Source organism: Phaseolus vulgaris, chromosome 11 (genome assembly GCF_051622355.1).
Source record: "Phaseolus vulgaris cultivar YP4 chromosome 11, ASM5162235v1, whole genome shotgun sequence".
In the NCBI taxonomy this organism is placed as follows: domain Eukaryota; kingdom Viridiplantae; phylum Streptophyta; class Magnoliopsida; order Fabales; family Fabaceae; genus Phaseolus; species Phaseolus vulgaris.
This window is the reverse complement of record NC_143508.1, coordinates 4,872,839-4,890,090: the sequence shown is the minus strand read 5'-3', so window position 1 is coordinate 4,890,090 and position 17,252 is coordinate 4,872,839. Positions and strand designations below refer to the sequence as shown.

Below are 17,252 nucleotides of genomic sequence, written 5' to 3'. Positions count from 1 at the left end.
CTCATGAAGATACTAAATTCAATTTTTTTTTCTCTTTTAAAAGGAACTTACGGAAAAATTCGTTGACACATGTTAACCTTCTAGATTTTCATTTTCTAAATACTAAACGACCAAGACTTCAACAAACTGGCTTCTGCAACTAAAACATGAATAAGCCTAATTACAACGATGAGTAAAACAGAGAAATACAAAAAGTTGACTTTAGGCCCCGCACATTGTAAGAAAATGGGAGCATGGAATCAAGGAAACACCTTTTGTGCATTATAACTTCTAATATCTTCCGTATTCCAACGGGTATGGCGAGCATTAAGCAACTATAGGGAGACTTTTTACAAAGATTATCAATTACTATGAGTGACCTGGCCTGATTGGGTTTTCTGTCAATCTTCTCCAAACCATCCTCCCACAATGAGCCAAGGTCAAGATTGCAGTGAAATAAAGAAGAGGAATGCCAACAGCGCAACCACCAGGCGCCAAATTCACCAGTGTCTGAATAAGGAAACAGCAAGTCAATGAAAACAATGTAGTATTAATTGAAGGCAAAATTAATAAAAAATCAGTTACATTCCAAAATCTCAATTCATAAATATAATTCACAGTATATCCAGGGGACCTTTTATTATTACAGTTTTCATGTTTTCTGAAACCTATTAAAATTCAAGCAGAGAGGCACCACTAGTGATGGCTGGTTACTAGTTACTCATTTGTAAATTTTAGAAAATATAATGCAAAGAGTGAGATCTTACCACCATTCCTGCAACAATGTGAACAATAGGAACAAAATATCTATCCACTTTGTTCCCCTCTGTGTACCCATTAAATGCGATGACCATTGAGAATGTGTGGATTGTGACAAATGCAAGAGCAATACTTGCTGCAATGTATATAAAAAACGGTGAACTAATTGGAGAAGTTAAATACTAAAAATATCATATCTCAATTTGAAAGAGAGAAAATATCAGAGCTATTGCTGCTGTTTATATATAAAAACAGTCTTATCTTAATGGGAGGAAAACGCTATTAAAGGTTCTCATGAGGCAACTCTAATCCAAACTCTATATACACTCACATTAATGAGTATGCAATAAATCCTTAGATGGCAAAGTTTTCAAAAGTTTGAAGCTGTCAAATCCCATCTTAATCATATACATGCATACAACAACCAGCGGTGGGAAAACTCACCAGAAAGAAGGAAAAATGGAACTTTTGAACACCTGCCAACAAAATATGTTGCTGGACCAAATGCAGGAGTTAATAGGCTGATGCAGAAGAACACAGCATGGGCAACACCATGACCCAACCCACCAGCTGTGAAAAAAAAATCCAATATACATTTTACTAAAAAATCACAGTTTATCGTTCACAATATAGATCATATACCAAAAGGAAAATGTCTTTTTTCAGTAGCATCTTAACAAGTTATTCATTTTATCATACAACTAAATTAAATAAAGGATCCAGTTAATCGCCAAAACAAAGGGATTATCATCAAGGTTATTTTAGGAGCTGACAAAAGCAAATAGCTAATAAACTAATATAAAATTGATCAAACAAATGCAATCTTCATAGGCATGAAAGCCTCCATTTTCTTACCCAGAGCAATCAGCATCTTATCTGTCAGGTGAAGATGTGGTTTTGATACTCTGTCAGCAAAGGCGTCTAACATGTCTTCTAACCTCCTACAAAATATCAACAGGAAAATAAAATAGAATAAATAATTCAGACACAAAAGGAAAAACCAACATTGGTATAGCATATAAAATAAAACAGTCTGTACAAAATTGTTAGATACTTCCTCCATCATATTGTAAAATAGTTTCTAAAAGCATAAAATGATAACAAGGTTAAATTATAAACTCAGTGTTTATATCCAAAACTATTTTCGTTTTAGTCCCTGCAAGACAGTTGTTCACAATTTAGCTCTTACTGTTTATCAAAGTTATAACAGTGTTAGAACCAAAGCAAGAACCGGTAGGGACCAAAGCATAGAATTTTTAATGTAGGAAGGAACTAAAATGAGGACTAATTTTTTTCATGTAGATTCTAAAATGAAAAAAAAGTATCAATTTCTTCATATAAGAGTAAAATGTAGATTTTACTTTCTACATATAAAGGGACTAAAATGAAAAATGATGAGGTGTAGGAACCATATTTTTATTTTAACCTAACAACAGTATCACGGCATTTGAGAAGAAAACAACATGAATGGATGCAACAACTTACAGCAGAGCAATCAGCAATATAAGCTTACTTGTATATTTTCCATAAGAACAGCCTGAGGCCTTCTTGAAAAGCAACAGATGAGAATATAAGAATTGCAAAAGGCCACCAAGCAGTTGTATTTAGGGGCAAAAAGCCCCTCCATATTCCAGACAGCACAATCAAACTAATGAGCCACAACAGTGTACTGCATTCACAAATTAAATCAACAGAAAAAAAAACTCATAAGAATAAGCCAATAGACTAATCATAAAACCCTAACTCGCGTAGAAGAGTAACTAATGGAGCATGCTATTACATGGCGAGGGTGAATTGCGATAATGCATGGCACAGCGTTTGTGGTTACGTGAGATCAAGCGAAAAGAAATGGAGCATGCGTACCTGGAGAGAACGGTGAGAATGAGGAAGGGCTTTTTGGAAATGACGGAAATGAAGAGGGAGAGAGAGGGCCCTAACGCTACCAGAGCGTAACCGATTCCTGCTGCTACCGTCATCTCTCTCTCTCTCTCTCTCTTTCTAAGGAACAGAATCTGAGAAGTAACAATCACTTCCCAAACTCCTCTGCTCGGCTCCTCCACTCGATGAACACCGAGTCACTCATCTTCTGATCCGAATCGCTATTCCGGTCGTTACAAAACCATATTTCACTTTTGGGCCTAACTGTAAACATCTGGGCTAAATCAAGAACAAAAAGCCCACAATAGCCTCCACTTGATGGCAATCTCTTCCTCCACCTCCATAGCTTCTTCCGCATCTCCATAAATCTTTTAATTCCAAAAATATCCTTCAGAAAAAGATTTTTTCTTTTTTTATTTTCGAATTGAATAATTTGTACACCTTTCAAATTTTAAAATTAAAAATACAAAATTGTATCTTAAATTATAGAATTTACAATATGTTTTTTAAGTTTAAAAATACATTCCAAATTTTATAATTGGAAAGACATTTTCTTGTATTCCAAAATTTAATAAAAGGTATTTTTTGGATTTAAAAATACATTATAAATTCTAAAATTCAAAATTTTAGAGTCCAGATAAATGAAAAGAGGAATGTTAACAAAGAAGATGAAAAAAAAAAGTTATCATTTTATTTCTTCTATGAATTACAGAAAGAAAACATGGAGGTGAAGTTTGATTTATACTTAGCTCTGAAATTAGTACACGAATAGAGCATATTTAATTTCTATAATTGATTCCAATTAAAATAACTAATAATTATTTGCAACTTTTCAAATTTTGTATGTGACTTTAGAAGACAGGCACTTATGGTATTTGAGTATTAAAAGGTTCTAGGACACTCTTTATTCTTTTGCTATTAATTAAAATTTCTTAAAAATTATAAATTTTCACTTAGTAAAAAGTTATAGGACACTCTTTATCTTAGATGTGATTTCTAATAAATCTTAACGAATAAGAGTTGAGACTCATTAAAAATATTCGAGTATTAAAAAAACCAATTTTGATTACATCGATATTTAAATATTTTGATGCTATAAGTTAATAGAAAAATTCTGTACATATTTTTTATTAAATGCCAAAACTATTTAATGTTATTTCAATTGAAAATTAACATGTTAAATTAAAATTAAACATATACAAATTTTCCAAAACATAACGTTGATTGCTATATCAATGTGATGAAGTCTTCATTATGTGGGCAAAGAGACATACACAAATCAAAATTGGATGAATTTTAGTTTCTGCACAAAATAAAAAAGATAGAAAAAATATAAAAAATTCAAGGCTTATAAAACCCCCAAAGTTTCAGATAATCCAACGGTGAATATACTTGGAAATATGTATGTGCATGTCAAAATAGTGACCAAAAAAGGAACCCAATTCCACAAAAAATGGTTAAAGCTTAGTGTGTTTTTGGGAGTGGTGAATGTTAGGGCTTCTTGTTCAGCCCGGGCTTTTTAGACTTGGAAGATGGGCTTGAGTTTGAGGTCTCCTTGAAGGCTGAAGGACACAAGTCTCTTACACTGCATTCTCCACAACGAGGTCTTAGAGGTGTACAAATTGTTTGTCCAAATCCTACCTGTTATATTCAAGCCACAAAAATAAATTTACCATATCAAATTCACTAATGAAACAAAACATACCAAATTAGAACAAGAAAAATCAATATGAATGAGTAATACAACAAATTGTTCAAGTAGGACTTTGAGAATGAATTGGACGTACCAATAGAGGGTTTATTGGAACCCATTCTTCCTTTGGAAGCCACCGTTGCAGTGACTCTCTTGTCTCTTCAGGTGTTGAAGTTTTCTAGCAATTTGAAGAAGATTGGTAACTTTCATTTGTGACCATTAGACAGAGTGAGAAGAGAAACTAAATCCAAACCAATTGAAAGAGATTATGTGTTATATAGCTGCTGACTAAAATTGAATACTTTCAGACATGCTACAAATGTCACATTCTTTTGTTCGTTTGCTACTATAAATGTGATAGTTTCTGATATGATTATTAAACAGAGAATATTCATTCCATAAAATGTCTTCATATACATGTAGAAAATAAGTTGCATAACATAACTTTTTCTCCTAAAAGAAGCAAATCTAATGAAGTTCATTACAGCTGCACCTGTCCCAAGATGTTGCATGCAAGAACAAATAAATCAAGAATGCCCCATACATAAAATGTGGACATGCCAAACTTAAAGGAACCTGATTTGTGCCCAATCTTGAGACCCACCCAAGCCGGTTGCAAATGCGGTGGACATGAGTATCTACACATATCCCTTGGACATTGTTCCATCCAGCATTCATAACCTAATGTGCACTAACAAGATTTAGCTTCTGAAATCTGATGAAACATGGTGCTTGAATTAGAGAGGTGGTTACACATACCAAATGAGCCATCTTAGGACCAATGCCTGGAAGTAACAGCAGTTGGTCAATTGAGCTAGGTATGTCTCCGTGGTACTTCATGAGACAAATATTTGCAATTTTTTTCAAGTTAGTGGCTTTTCTTGTATAAAACCCAACCTGGAAAAGATGCACAAATGTACAAGCATAATTACATTACAGAATGAAGCATAACCAAACAGAACTTGAATTGATAACATGCAAGCTGAGGACATGCAGGAAGTTTCACAAGTATCTTTCAGCTGCCACTTAAATTCAAATTATTTGAATCACAAGAGAGGCAGTAACTTCATAAGAAACAAGGAACATACAGGGTAAATCAACTTTTTGATGGTCTCTTCATCAACATTATTGATTGCTTCGGGGGTAAGCAGATCATTTTGAAGAAGGCGTTGAATTGCTCCTATTCTTAAAAAAAACACTTGTAACAGAACTGTAGTTGAAGCATGACAAACATTTTCAAGCAACTACCAAGTATGAACTACATACATTAACACTGATGGTAAACAAAATCTTGGGGGCAAATGTACAACATGGCCAAAATATTTGTTTAAATTACCAATTAATTTGCAATACAGAATTCAATCTATATCAACATACATAGATAATATCCATTTTTGCTAGCGCTTCCCTCCCTTGACTACTTCCTTCTACTACTTATTATGTCGTGTTTTATAAAAAAAGATATATGTTCAAATCTCCTGTATTTTCTTTCTTTTTTGTCCTAGTAATATGTTGCCATCTTATAGGTTGTTGGAAACACCCTTTTAGTCTTATACCATCATAAATCATAAGAAATGCTCTATCAATGTTCATTTAAATTACTTCAAATGAGGAGAGGCTTGTTTGCGTTTAACTTACATACAAATCCGCTTTTAACAGCATAAAAGATGTTGGTAACCGGGATTACACACATGCAAGCCTACCAATCTTTCAAGCTCTCTCAGAACTTTAAAACACCAGCATATTGAACTTATTATTACCCAAATCCAAGCCAACCTAAATTCAACCCAAAAAAAGCCACACAAAGTCATTACTTTCTATACATTAATAATCTCATTTTAACCAATATTTTCAGTTTCTCTATATTTTCCATCTCAATAAGTTGACATAAGAAACTTCTGCTACTCTAAAATATTTTACATGTGGCAAGTCAATGCTTCCAACCTCATATGTCCATAAGGTAAGAGTGCTTTGGGTATTTGATAAAAAAAACAGAACATTATCATCTTAGAAATGTACAAAACCCAGGAAACTTATCAACAATATTTTTTAACTATAAACTTCAGAAGGCATACATACTCACCATGAGTAACAGGATCCTTTGTTTGGCTAGATAATAGAGAAGATACCAGGACAGCAAATCTTCTCTCCTATGCACGTAGAAATTTTGATAAGGTTAAACTTGTTCACATCATGCTTCATACAAAATATAGAAGTTAAATGAATAACAATGTTCCTGAAATCATAACAACAATATAAGAAGAAATTTATCTTTCAAAAAGGCCATAAAAGTATGAGAAGCCAACCAATCTATTCAATACAAGATTACACAGATGACTAACTAGTTTGGTCATCAACTCATCATCATCATCATCATCATCTACTAATTGAATGAGTAATTGCTATACTCGTTGATGAATGACTATTGGAATTGTCAAATAGACAGCATTCACCGTGTTGTCTTTTTCTACCCCAAAAAGTTGTTTGGCAAGCCATATTCTATTCAATGTTTCTTTAGCAATCACTTTCCCTCAAAAGTAACAACACAGAAACCAATAAATAAACCTTAAATTTTCATCATAGATCAAATTAACAGCAGTAGAATACTTAGCCAGACCTTGGGAGGTAGTGTATCACCAGCTTTCTCACATCCCATAGTATCCACTGGTGCATCAGCAGAACTCCTCATTTTGCGAATCCCCTCCAGCACCTTTTCCCAGTGGGCAGGTGATTTACCTATATTGTACATGAACTAAATAATTTAAACTCAACCAAAAATAGATTGGAAGTAAATTAGTAACAAATTAATATGCTAACAAAATTATTTCGACAATTAAATGTTAATTTCCAGGTAAAAACTAAATAGTGTACACTTCATTAAATACATTCCTGAAAAAAAAATATGGAGTTTCATCAACAGGAAAAAACAGAGTACTTGAATATACATAAGGAGACATGAAATAAAAAATGAAAAATTCAGCTAAATCTCAGCTTTAAATTCATATGTTTACTACTTTACTACATAATTGCTTGTTTATGCATTTAAGTACTCTGGTAAACACAAAGTATTTGAGTGCATACACAAACATTGCTGAACTAGCGAGAGTCTGCTTGGCTACATTAATTATTTCCTAGGTCCCCCAGATTCAACAATTTTAAAAGCATTGTATTTAAAACCTTTTTAAGGAAAATCCTGTAATTAAAACGAACTAAGTTTGATCTAAAGGGGAAAGATATTTTTAAAAAGGAAGCAAAAGTTCCAAGTTTCAATTTTCAGTACTATTAATTACTGCTTCACAAGATTGACACACACAATTAGAATTTTGCTCAAGTATTAATGCATTTGAAACAAATTAATACCAAGGCAAAATATATGTCAACATAATTATCAACCTCATCATCCTATCAGAAGTAACTAAATTTTGATATCCCTATTGCTCTAAAATATTTACTTTTGACACAAAATAATCGATTGAAAGCAATGTTTCTCCCTAAAACTGTTTTCCCAATATAGAGAGGGAGGAAAGAATCCAGATTACTTTCCTTAATAAGCAAACACCTAAAAGACTGGCATGTTGCACAACTATAAACCTAATCATTTCTAATTCTTACCACCAGGTCTAGTTGAAGCAACTTCACTTGCCACTGAAGCCACATCTGATTCCATTTCAGATTTCCCTGGAAGAAGAACTATTAGTATGAGAACTCATTCCTTCAATCAGAATATTTAACATGAGAATGTTTGGTTACTACAGTGAGTAACTAGGCAGGCTGTGTCAAACACATTCATGCAAACATCTGATTCTAACCCTGGTTGAATATGATAGAAAATTAAAAAGGAGCAATCACCTTCGCTGCTTAGTGTACACCAATATAAGTTAACTAATTCCAAGATACAAAACAGCTAATAAAATAAGCATCAGCATTGTCAAATTATTACATTTGTACCTTTCAAACTCATTCATATGTTCTATTCCTTTTCTATTATGGGTAATCACATATTCTTCCTTCTATAACACACCATAAATCGGCTCAGTTTATTTTCAGATCACTACAGTAGTAAATGAAAAATTCATAATACTTCTAATAAAGGACCATGTAGCTGTTGTGAAATTAAGTATGCAAAGCACATAAAAGATTACGCCGTAAATAAATGGTTCAACATGCCATAAGTGAAAACAGGGAATATCAATCAACATTGTAAACAAAACTGAAGGGGAAAAAGGTACTGACTACGCCGAGTCAATTCATTTCCTCCACAGTACGCAAAATCTTCGATTTCTGGAAGGCCAAACTTCTGTGTAACCGGAACCTGATCATATAACTCGTTGCAAGTCAAAAACCTTATTATAACAACACGAAGAGCCCATGATTCATAACTCAGACACCCATTGATCCATCTATGCAGAAACAAGAGAAATTATGGAAAAGTTGAGACCTTGTGATCCTGGGTTGCGGGAAGATGGTCTTCTTCTTCAAGTTTGACAGCCATTTTTCTGGGATTTTTATTTCTCCTGACAAAGACGCGAGCTTTGGAGTGGGAAGCTTCAATAAAGGAAGTGGCTGAGTTGGGTGTAACCGGGACCTGATCATATAACTCATTGCAAGTCAAAAACCTTATTATAACAACTCGAAGAGCCCATGATTCATAACTCAGACACCCATTGATCCATTTATGCAGAAACAAAATAAACTATGGAAAAGTTGAGACCTTGTGATCCTGGGTTAACGGAAGATGGTCTTCTTCTTCAAGTTTAACAGCCATTTTTCTGGGTTTTTTATTTCTCCTGACAAAGACGCGAACTTTGGAGTTGGAAGATTCAACAAAGGAAGTGGGTGTGTTGGGATTTGGGGGAGTGACTTTGCAAAAGGGTCGAGTTTTCTCAGACATGATGATGCCCAAAGGAGGAGAAACTGAAACGACCAGTGATCGATTTGAGAGTTGTAGTATCAGAGACATTTTTATCTTTTGTTGATGAAAATAATTTTTGCTTGTATTTTCAAAAATATGTTTCTTCTTTCTCTCCTTTTTCACTCTTTCCCCATTCCCTAAATTTCTCTTATTTTTTAAAATTAGTCTTCAATAAATAAAAAATTCCAAAATGCATTGAAGATCGCCACTAGTTTTAGTTAAAATTCAATGAACATATATTGAATTGGTCTGAAACTTTCAATTCATGAACCTTAGAGAAGAGAAATAAAGGTCTTATTTTTATTCAAGTACTACAAGATCTATAATTCCAGAAGATTGGGATTATGTTCATCAACAAAATTTCAAAGTGAAGTTTGAGTGAGTTGCATGATGATGATGAGAAGGTTGTGGAAGGAAGGTGGAAAATCGTAAGAAGATGGTTTATATTCCTTATTTAACCAAAACCTTAAATAAGACTCAAGAGAAATCGGAATCTATTATTTTAAAAACTTATGCTATATATAATATGTTAGTTTTAATGATATTTGTTAAATTTATTTATGTCTATTAATATGTTAAAGGAATTTAACTTAAATTCGTTTTTCTCATTATTTGTTATGGGTTTTCTTTCACTCATTTTGATTTTTTCTTTTATGTATTTTTCTTTATTTATTTTTACTTTTTTTTTTCATATCCTTTCCTTAATTCATTTTGGCTTTTTCTTTCGTGTACAACCTTTCAGGGCATAACTTAGTTCACGTAAGAATTTTGGCTGAATTTGCTGAAAATCACCATATTGCATAGTTGAGTAAAACACTCTATCGTGCTTTATTTGAAAGTTTGGTGTTTTGGCAGATATTCTCACTAATGTTTCTTATTCACTCGTGAAAGCATGTGAATGTGAATTTGTTACTTGAATATCTTACATTGCATTCAAATGCATATAAATAGGTGTGTTAGTGCACAACATCCCACAATTCATTGTTTCCTTTTTTTTTATTTAATAGATAAGTGACGTCCATATCATCAAATAAAAATTAAATTTATTTTGTAACTTAAGACTCTCAGATATTTAAAAAAAATGATAATTTATATTTTTTTCTCTTTCAACTAAATATATTATAATATTTAAGACTCAAGGGAAAAATACGATTTTTAATTAAAAGCGTATTTTATATATACGATTTTATTTTTTATTTTTTAAAAATATTTTTAATATTAAAAAAAATAAAAAAATAAATATATATATATATATTAACGTATATCATATATTATTATCTTATCAAATCTCCACACAATTTATCCATTTCAAAAATAAATAAATAAATAAATTGCCTATTTTAGAAATTTAAAAAAATAACTGCACTGCTTTCAGAAGAAAAAAAAAACTAATGTGAAACACTCATTGAAAGTATATATTTGCTAAATATAGATATTTATATTTAATATATACAATATAGATATTGAGAAAAAAAATCTAACTATGTGATTTAATTAATCAAATTAAACATATCACAATAATCAATTAAATGTATCATTTTAATTTCTATATAAATGTTTAAGTAAAATGTTTAAATTTTTTCTATTTATTTAGATATTATATACACATACTTAAACAGTTATTAATAGATATTTGAGATAATTATAAGTTTGAAGATTGATATTAGATATTAACTTTATTTGAGTATTTGCTGAAAAGCCTTTTAAAAATATTATGGAACCCTTGTAGTTTGTGATCTAATGCATTAAAAGTGTTAAAATGTTATTAAACTTGTTGGAAAAACAATGAAGAACGTTCTAAGAGATTGATATACGATTTAATGTATTAAAATCTCTTTAAAACCTAAAGTTTTTTACTTTGTTGTTGTGGATTAAAACTATTAAAATTACTTAATTTCGTTGGCTCATTATTTCTTAATCTATTAGTATTAAGACTTGTCAAATAATTTCACGAGTAAATGAAATGAAATCAATATATTAAAATATAATGCAAATTTAATTTAATAAATAAAACATATTGATCGAAATTTATATAACTTTTTCATTTCAAAATCATTTAACATCAAATATTATTCTCAGCCTTAATATTTCTTTCAAATCCTTAATTTTAAGAAGTTCATAATTAACCATCTTTGTATCTTTTGTTCTTAACTGTGTTTGAACTTTTCAAGTGATTTTATTTATTTTTTATAATTTTTTAGATTATTTTTTATTGACTGGAGTTATCAATAATATTGTTTTGATATGATTTCACAAGTGATGGTAGAATATCAATATAATGATTTGATTTAATTAGGATGATTACACAACTTAAAAATATAATAATTTAATTTAATTAGAGTGATTAGGCAACTAAATATAAATATTGTGATAGAGTCAACTAGTATAAAAACTACGTATATTTTTTTCTCTTTATCTTTTTTTCGGTTCACGTTACTTTATAATGCACATTGTACTTATCATGTATTTTACATCTTAATATCTTTTAACTATCTCTAATTTTGCACTAAATGTCATTAATTACATTTTTAACTATGAATTCAATAATAATCTATCATCCATTATAACTAAATTGGTTGCAACATCAAAATACAACTACTTTAAATAAAAGATTGATCAGTGACACTTCTAAAATCATAAGTTAATACTGCAAAATTTTAAACTCTAATACATTTCCATCTTCTCAATCCTGATCTCAACTCATCAAAATACATTTAATTTCAATTCAAGAATCTACATAAGTAACATTATTACCTCTCTTACTCTTGAATTTTTATATTTTTAATGAATTACTATAAAATTCGGAAAAGTTTTAACTTATTTCCATGATGTTTGATTCATAAACTAAACATATCATGATAAAATTTAGTATGAATATATATATTTTTTATTTGAGTCTAACTTACATGTGATAACAAAAAATTTACATGAAACTGAAACAAACAAGAAAATGATAAAATTAGAGAGAGGAAAAAAAATTACTTCAATTAAAAAAATTATTAATCAAAATTAATCTTCATCTCGTCATCACCAACACATTCTAACCTGAAAAAATTAATTGAAGGTTTGATCGTGGATATTGAAAAAATGATGAGTTAATTGAAGGTTTGATCGTGGATACTGACAAAGGAACATGTAATCGATTTTTCTTTTTTCAGATTGGTGCTTGAAACCTTTGGAATGTATGAGATATATTAGAGAAGGTAATTGAGTTGTGATTTTTTTGTTATGCTTTTATGTAATAGTATTTTCTAACTTATTGTAGACAAGACCGTCGTTTGCTTTTCTTCATGTAGGTTGTTGAATGCGGAAGGATCTTGGTTTGTGTTTTGATGGTTGGAGAGAGTTCTTTTTTGCAGTTTGTTATTTGCAAAATATGATCAAATGTTTTTTAGCGGAAAGGATGTGCAGTATATGTAAGGTTTAAGTATATGTAAGGTTTAAGTTCTTGGGTTGGTAGCTAAGAGAGAAGAATCACTATGAAGGAATTGAGTCTTGTTGAAATTCAAAGGTGGAAAGTTGAAGAAAACGTAAAGCGTTGGTCGTGGTGTTGTGACTATGGTTTAAGCTTTTGTATGATTTTTTTTATGCTTTTCTTTAGAATTTTTCCTTAGGAATATACAATAAGATTTTGATTGTCTTGTATTGTCTTTTTGAAATATTAGATTTGCAGTTTATGCTTGAGAAGTTTATTATTTATGATGTTTTATTAAGTTGGACAAGTAAAAGTAAATGGTAAATATTTAGGATTTGTTGTATAAGAGTTGGAGTATTCTTAAATATTCTTTATTTTTTTTGTTTATAAAAAAACAAAATATTATGAGATTTAAGAATAAATAAACAACCTTGTTATAATAAGCGAAACATAGGTAACCTATACCTATTATGAAAAAAAAAATGCTAAAAGGCATTTTATTGTACCTAACAAAATACTGCTTGACAAAATATTGTGAAAAAAGACAAGATTGACAAGCTTATCCGCACAAGAGTTACTTTCTCTAAAAATGAGAGATGAGAAACTCTAAAATAAATACTAAAAAAATAATCGTACTCTAACCAAAGACAATTGTAACCCGTTTTCTGAGTTTTTTTTAGGGCAAGGATAACACCCATAAACCCGGCGATCAAAGGATATTGACCCCCCCCCCCCCCCCAAAAAAAAACCTCCAATAAACTTTTTCATATTGACATGAAAAATACCAACACAAAAGACAAGATCCAAAGAACCTCTTGAAATACCATCACTGTTAATCTTAATATAACGAGAAGAAGGGAACTAAGTCACATGAATAGACTGACAAACTTTGTTGTTTCTAGTGTTAATGCCAAATAACTTTATCACAGTGAGGTTAAGGATATCATCTTTCATAGAGATGTTAGAAACATTCCCAATTAAACAGATAAATTCTCTAGTATAATTAATGACTTGATAAAGGACAATATTTTATTGGAATTTAGCATGATTTCTCATATTGAAATTTAACATGATTTCCCATCTTCCAAATTATCTAAGCAAAAAATGTACATCAATTTGATCAATCTAATAAAAGAACTACCATCAAAATTAGTAATAGAGATAACATCCTCATCCGAATGAAATTCAATACTAGAAAAAATTCGTTTAATGAAATCCCAAATATAAATATTAGAAGAATTGATGAATTTGTGCCTTCATATTTTTGGATTTGTTGATGAGTTGCGGAAGCTTCACGGTTTGAAGATGGAACAAGGTCCTCCTAAGAGTGCTGGTGACCTTGAAGGTGCATGATAGGTAGGATTTGAGAGTGGTGAGGCCAACTCTACTTGGAAATGGAAAGTTTGTGAAGATTAAGAGCCTAACCTATGAGGTTTTGTGCAATGAGTGAAATTGGCACAATTTTGGCAGCAATTCACTCATGTATTAATCTTGAATTTACATGACCCAAGCTCCTCTATATATAGAGGAGAGGGCTGAATATGAAAAGAGAATTGGAGGGAATTTCAAATGAAAATAACTTTGAAAGTGACGTCCATTTTTACACTTAGCACATGGAGCACATGTAGCATATTTTGTTGGGTTTAATTTAGAAAGAAAACTAGTGAATCACAAAACAACAACCTTCAATTTTAAGCAAGTGATTAAGGTTCAATTGATAGCTTGACAATTAATTGAGTAACCTATCACAATCAATTTGTTCCAGTGGCTTTTAACAGATTATGTATGTTCTTTTCAGAATCAAAGAGTTTTTCCAGAAAATAAGAACAGTAAGAAATAAGCCCAGAAAGAACAGGTTTATTTTTTATTGAACAAATTTATTTATTGACAGTTTAACATATATGCAGTAATTCGAGTGCAGAGATTAAGGGAGAATGAACACAATGGTTCACTCAACTGAGCTACATCCAGTCTTCACCTAAACCAAGGTGAAATTCACTAAATCACAATTCAAACAACCACAAACACCATTGTTATTGAATCCTACAAGAACTTTGATACACTTGCTGAAAAACCCTATTTCAGCATACACACTCTTTAAGAAACCCTATCAAGAAGAGTTTACAACCACACTTTTACAAGAAATGAAATGTGAAATGAATACACCTGATAGAGGATGCATAAATCTGCCTTAAACCAGTAGAACAGATCGCTTAAACAGTAGCAGCACCTCACACCAAGCTTTGGAACCAAATAAGAACAAGCACACTTTTGATTTTGGAAATCTTTCGAGAACAAATGCTAATTCTTTGTAAATTCTCAATTCTCTGATGTAAAACTTGTTTTCTCAAATGTATGATCCACTTTTAAACGTTGGAACAAGTTTTTTTTATAGAAAAAACAGCCTATAACAGTATTTTAGAAAACAGTTAAAGTTGTTATAAAAAGAATAGATTGAAAATAAAATGAACAGATTTATTTTCAAAAAACAGTTAGAGAATTTGTTATGTGAAGGAGACTCAGTCAACCATTCTGGTGCAGGGACAAAACGAAAAACCGTTTAAGATAAGCATTGCACCAGACTAAAAAGAATCTATTCATTTACAGATGAACAAATTTATTTTTCAAAACAATAACAAAAAAAACTTAACCATTGAAACACAATCGTTTTGAAAGAGAGAAAACTTAGTCAAAATACTTGATGCACAAAATCTGATTTTCACAAGACTTAGCCAAAACATCAGTTTAAAAAAAAATCTGTTTATTTGGAAAAAAACAGATTTATTTATATGCAGTAAAGATGTGTTTTTTTTTTTGTAAAACATGTGGAAAACAGTTTAAGAAATTTGTGCTTGCTCTTATCACATGGTCAGTGGTTAAGAGGTGAGTTACTCAGCAAAAAGCCTACTCTTAAACAACCTCTAAACACTACCTAAGACATTCTTAAAACAAAAGGAAATATACATGAATTGTACACAAAAAGTCTTCATCAAACACATGTCTTGAAGGGACAACAATCATCTTCAACATATTTAACATGTGATGAAAAACATTTAGCACATGTTAAATATGGAATATGCGGAAAATGTGCCTTGGTTAAAATTAGGTGATTTAGAAATCCCAATTTAACCAATGTTGGTTTTTTAAGGTGCCAAATTTCATCTAAGGAAAAATTACAAATAAAATTCTTAATCTAATTTTGACAAGAAATTAAAATCTAATCTACACTAGAGTTTATGACATGTAAAATGCGTCCTCTTGACCCCTCTTTGTCCATAACTCTGTTGCCTCAATTTGACATTTTTGTGGCCTTTCAATGGATTGGTGTTGGAGCCTCTTCCATCAAGAACACTAATAAAATAAATGATAAACCAGTTGATCTAATATATACTAAAATTATTAAAATAATATAAGTAATATAATTTTATACTTTAAATTAAAATTATATAATTATTATAAAATATTTAACATTTTAGGTAATATATGAAATTTATAACAAAAATATTTTGCATCATAAGTTTAAATTTAAAAATATTATCATAATAAAGCACTCAACACAATGGCATGCATATTTATAAATAAGAATAAGTATTGGTACAAGTAGTTCGTCTTAATAATATTAGTAATGGTTTAATATTAATAATATAATTTCATTGAATATAAATTGATATTATTATTACTATATATTAGTTAAACTTTACCATACAATAAATAATATCAATAACACAAATTAATAATATTACTTAATATGTTTTTTTAACACACTGCAATATTAATATTATTATTAAACACTATATATTGATATTAATATTAAACACTATGTTCACGTTTTTCTTGAAAAATCCATTTTGTCAACTACTTTAAATATCCAAGACAGATTTTTACATTCCCAATAAATATTAGTATGAAACAGGAAAGAGTAAATATAACACAAAATAAAATAGTAATTATAACTACAATTTCCATAAAATAAACAAAACATGCATCAATTCTAACTCACAATTTCTTTTCCTTTTTAAATAAACTATTTGTTTTTTTCTAAGATCAAATGAAACATGTATGCTAATATTTGTATAAGCATATTAATGTTTATACTTGCACAGTGAATATATTTCTCTTTTACACTTTTGCTTTATTAATTATTGATGAATCAATACTAATAATATAAATTTATTTAATATACAATTAATAATATCAATATTATAGAATTTATACCTTACAAGTAATCAAGTACATTTAATATTATTTTGATATACAATTAATAATATTAATACTATACATTTTTTATATTGTTAACCTTTACAATTAATAATATTTATCGTACAATTAATATTATTTATATTATACAATTCATTTAAGATTATTATGTTTTACAATTAATAATATTCATAAACTATAAATATATATTCAATACACAAATACTGATTTATTTCTATTTTTTAAAGAAAGTTAATAAATAATAATTACAATTATTTTTACCTATTACACTCCTGAACGAATATTTTTGTTTGAAACTATTTATTTTAAAAAAGTGTAATTTTTATTTTGAAAAAGTATTTATTTTGAAAAGAAAGTATAACTTTTACTTGTAAGATGTAAGTAAAATAATTTACTAT

The 17,252-nt window shown here is 29.9% G+C and overlaps 2 protein-coding genes across 11 annotated transcripts; both read right to left on the bottom strand.

Annotated features, from left to right (window-relative positions):
* Positions 1–117: 117 nt before the first annotated feature.
* On the bottom strand, positions 118–2,903 carry LOC137832007 (gamma-secretase subunit APH1-like protein). The gene is made up of 6 exons (XM_068639958.2): positions 2,602–2,903; positions 2,252–2,407; positions 1,594–1,679; positions 1,183–1,308; positions 747–874; positions 118–489 (listed from the first exon to the last, which is right to left on the bottom strand). Exons 1-6 carry the CDS (start codon positions 2,712–2,714, stop codon positions 349–351), a joined length of 750 nt encoding a protein of 249 aa, XP_068496059.1. The 5' UTR covers positions 2,715–2,903; the 3' UTR covers positions 118–348.
* Positions 2,904–3,964: 1,061 nt separating this feature from the next.
* On the bottom strand, positions 3,965–9,312 carry NTH2 (endonuclease III 2). Of its 10 annotated transcripts, none has more exons than XR_016517666.1 (11): positions 9,021–9,312; positions 8,748–8,894; positions 8,543–8,621; positions 7,922–7,987; positions 6,927–7,045; positions 6,393–6,545; positions 5,398–5,489; positions 5,069–5,206; positions 4,886–4,990; positions 4,404–4,487; positions 3,965–4,257 (listed from the first exon to the last, which is right to left on the bottom strand). XR_016517666.1 is itself a non-coding variant. In XM_068634355.2 (11 exons), the coding sequence occupies exons 1-11, from the start codon at positions 9,267–9,269 to the stop codon at positions 4,108–4,110; spliced, it is 1,296 nt and encodes a 431-aa protein (XP_068490456.2). In that variant the 5' UTR covers positions 9,270–9,308; the 3' UTR covers positions 3,965–4,107. The 10 variants fall into 10 exon arrangements, 5 of the variants coding, with proteins under 5 accessions (XP_068490456.2, XP_090153738.1, XP_090153740.1 ...); XR_016517664.1 differs by having other exon boundaries at positions 5,398–5,494; positions 6,393–6,505; XR_016517663.1 differs by having other exon boundaries at positions 6,393–6,505.
* Between the last annotated feature and the right edge of the window lie 7,940 nt (positions 9,313–17,252).

What these genes read in the sequence shown, in the direction of transcription:
- LOC137832007 (XM_068639958.2), bottom strand. Translation starts at nt 2,714, where the DNA reads ATGACGGTAGCAGCAGGAATCGGTTACGCTCTGGTAGCGTTAGGGCCC. An exon ending in ATTCTCACCGTTCTCTCCAG is followed by an intron (nt 2,408 to 2,601) that starts GTACGCATGCTC and finishes TTGTGAATGCAG; the next exon opens with TACACTGTTGTGGCTCATTA. An exon ending in ACATTGTTGCAGGAATGGTG is followed by an intron (nt 490 to 746) that starts GTAAGATCTCAC and finishes TTCCTTATTCAG; the next exon opens with ACACTGGTGAATTTGGCGCC.
- NTH2 (XM_068634355.2), bottom strand. Translation starts at nt 9,269, where the DNA reads ATGTCTCTGATACTACAACTCTCAAATCGATCACTGGTCGTTTCAGTT. An exon ending in GTCCTAAGATGGCTCATTTG is followed by an intron (nt 4,991 to 5,068) that starts GTATGTGTAACC and finishes AGTGCACATTAG; the next exon opens with GTTATGAATGCTGGATGGAA. An exon ending in TTCCAATAAACCCTCTATTG is followed by an intron (nt 4,258 to 4,403) that starts GTACGTCCAATT and finishes TGAATATAACAG; the next exon opens with GTAGGATTTGGACAAACAAT.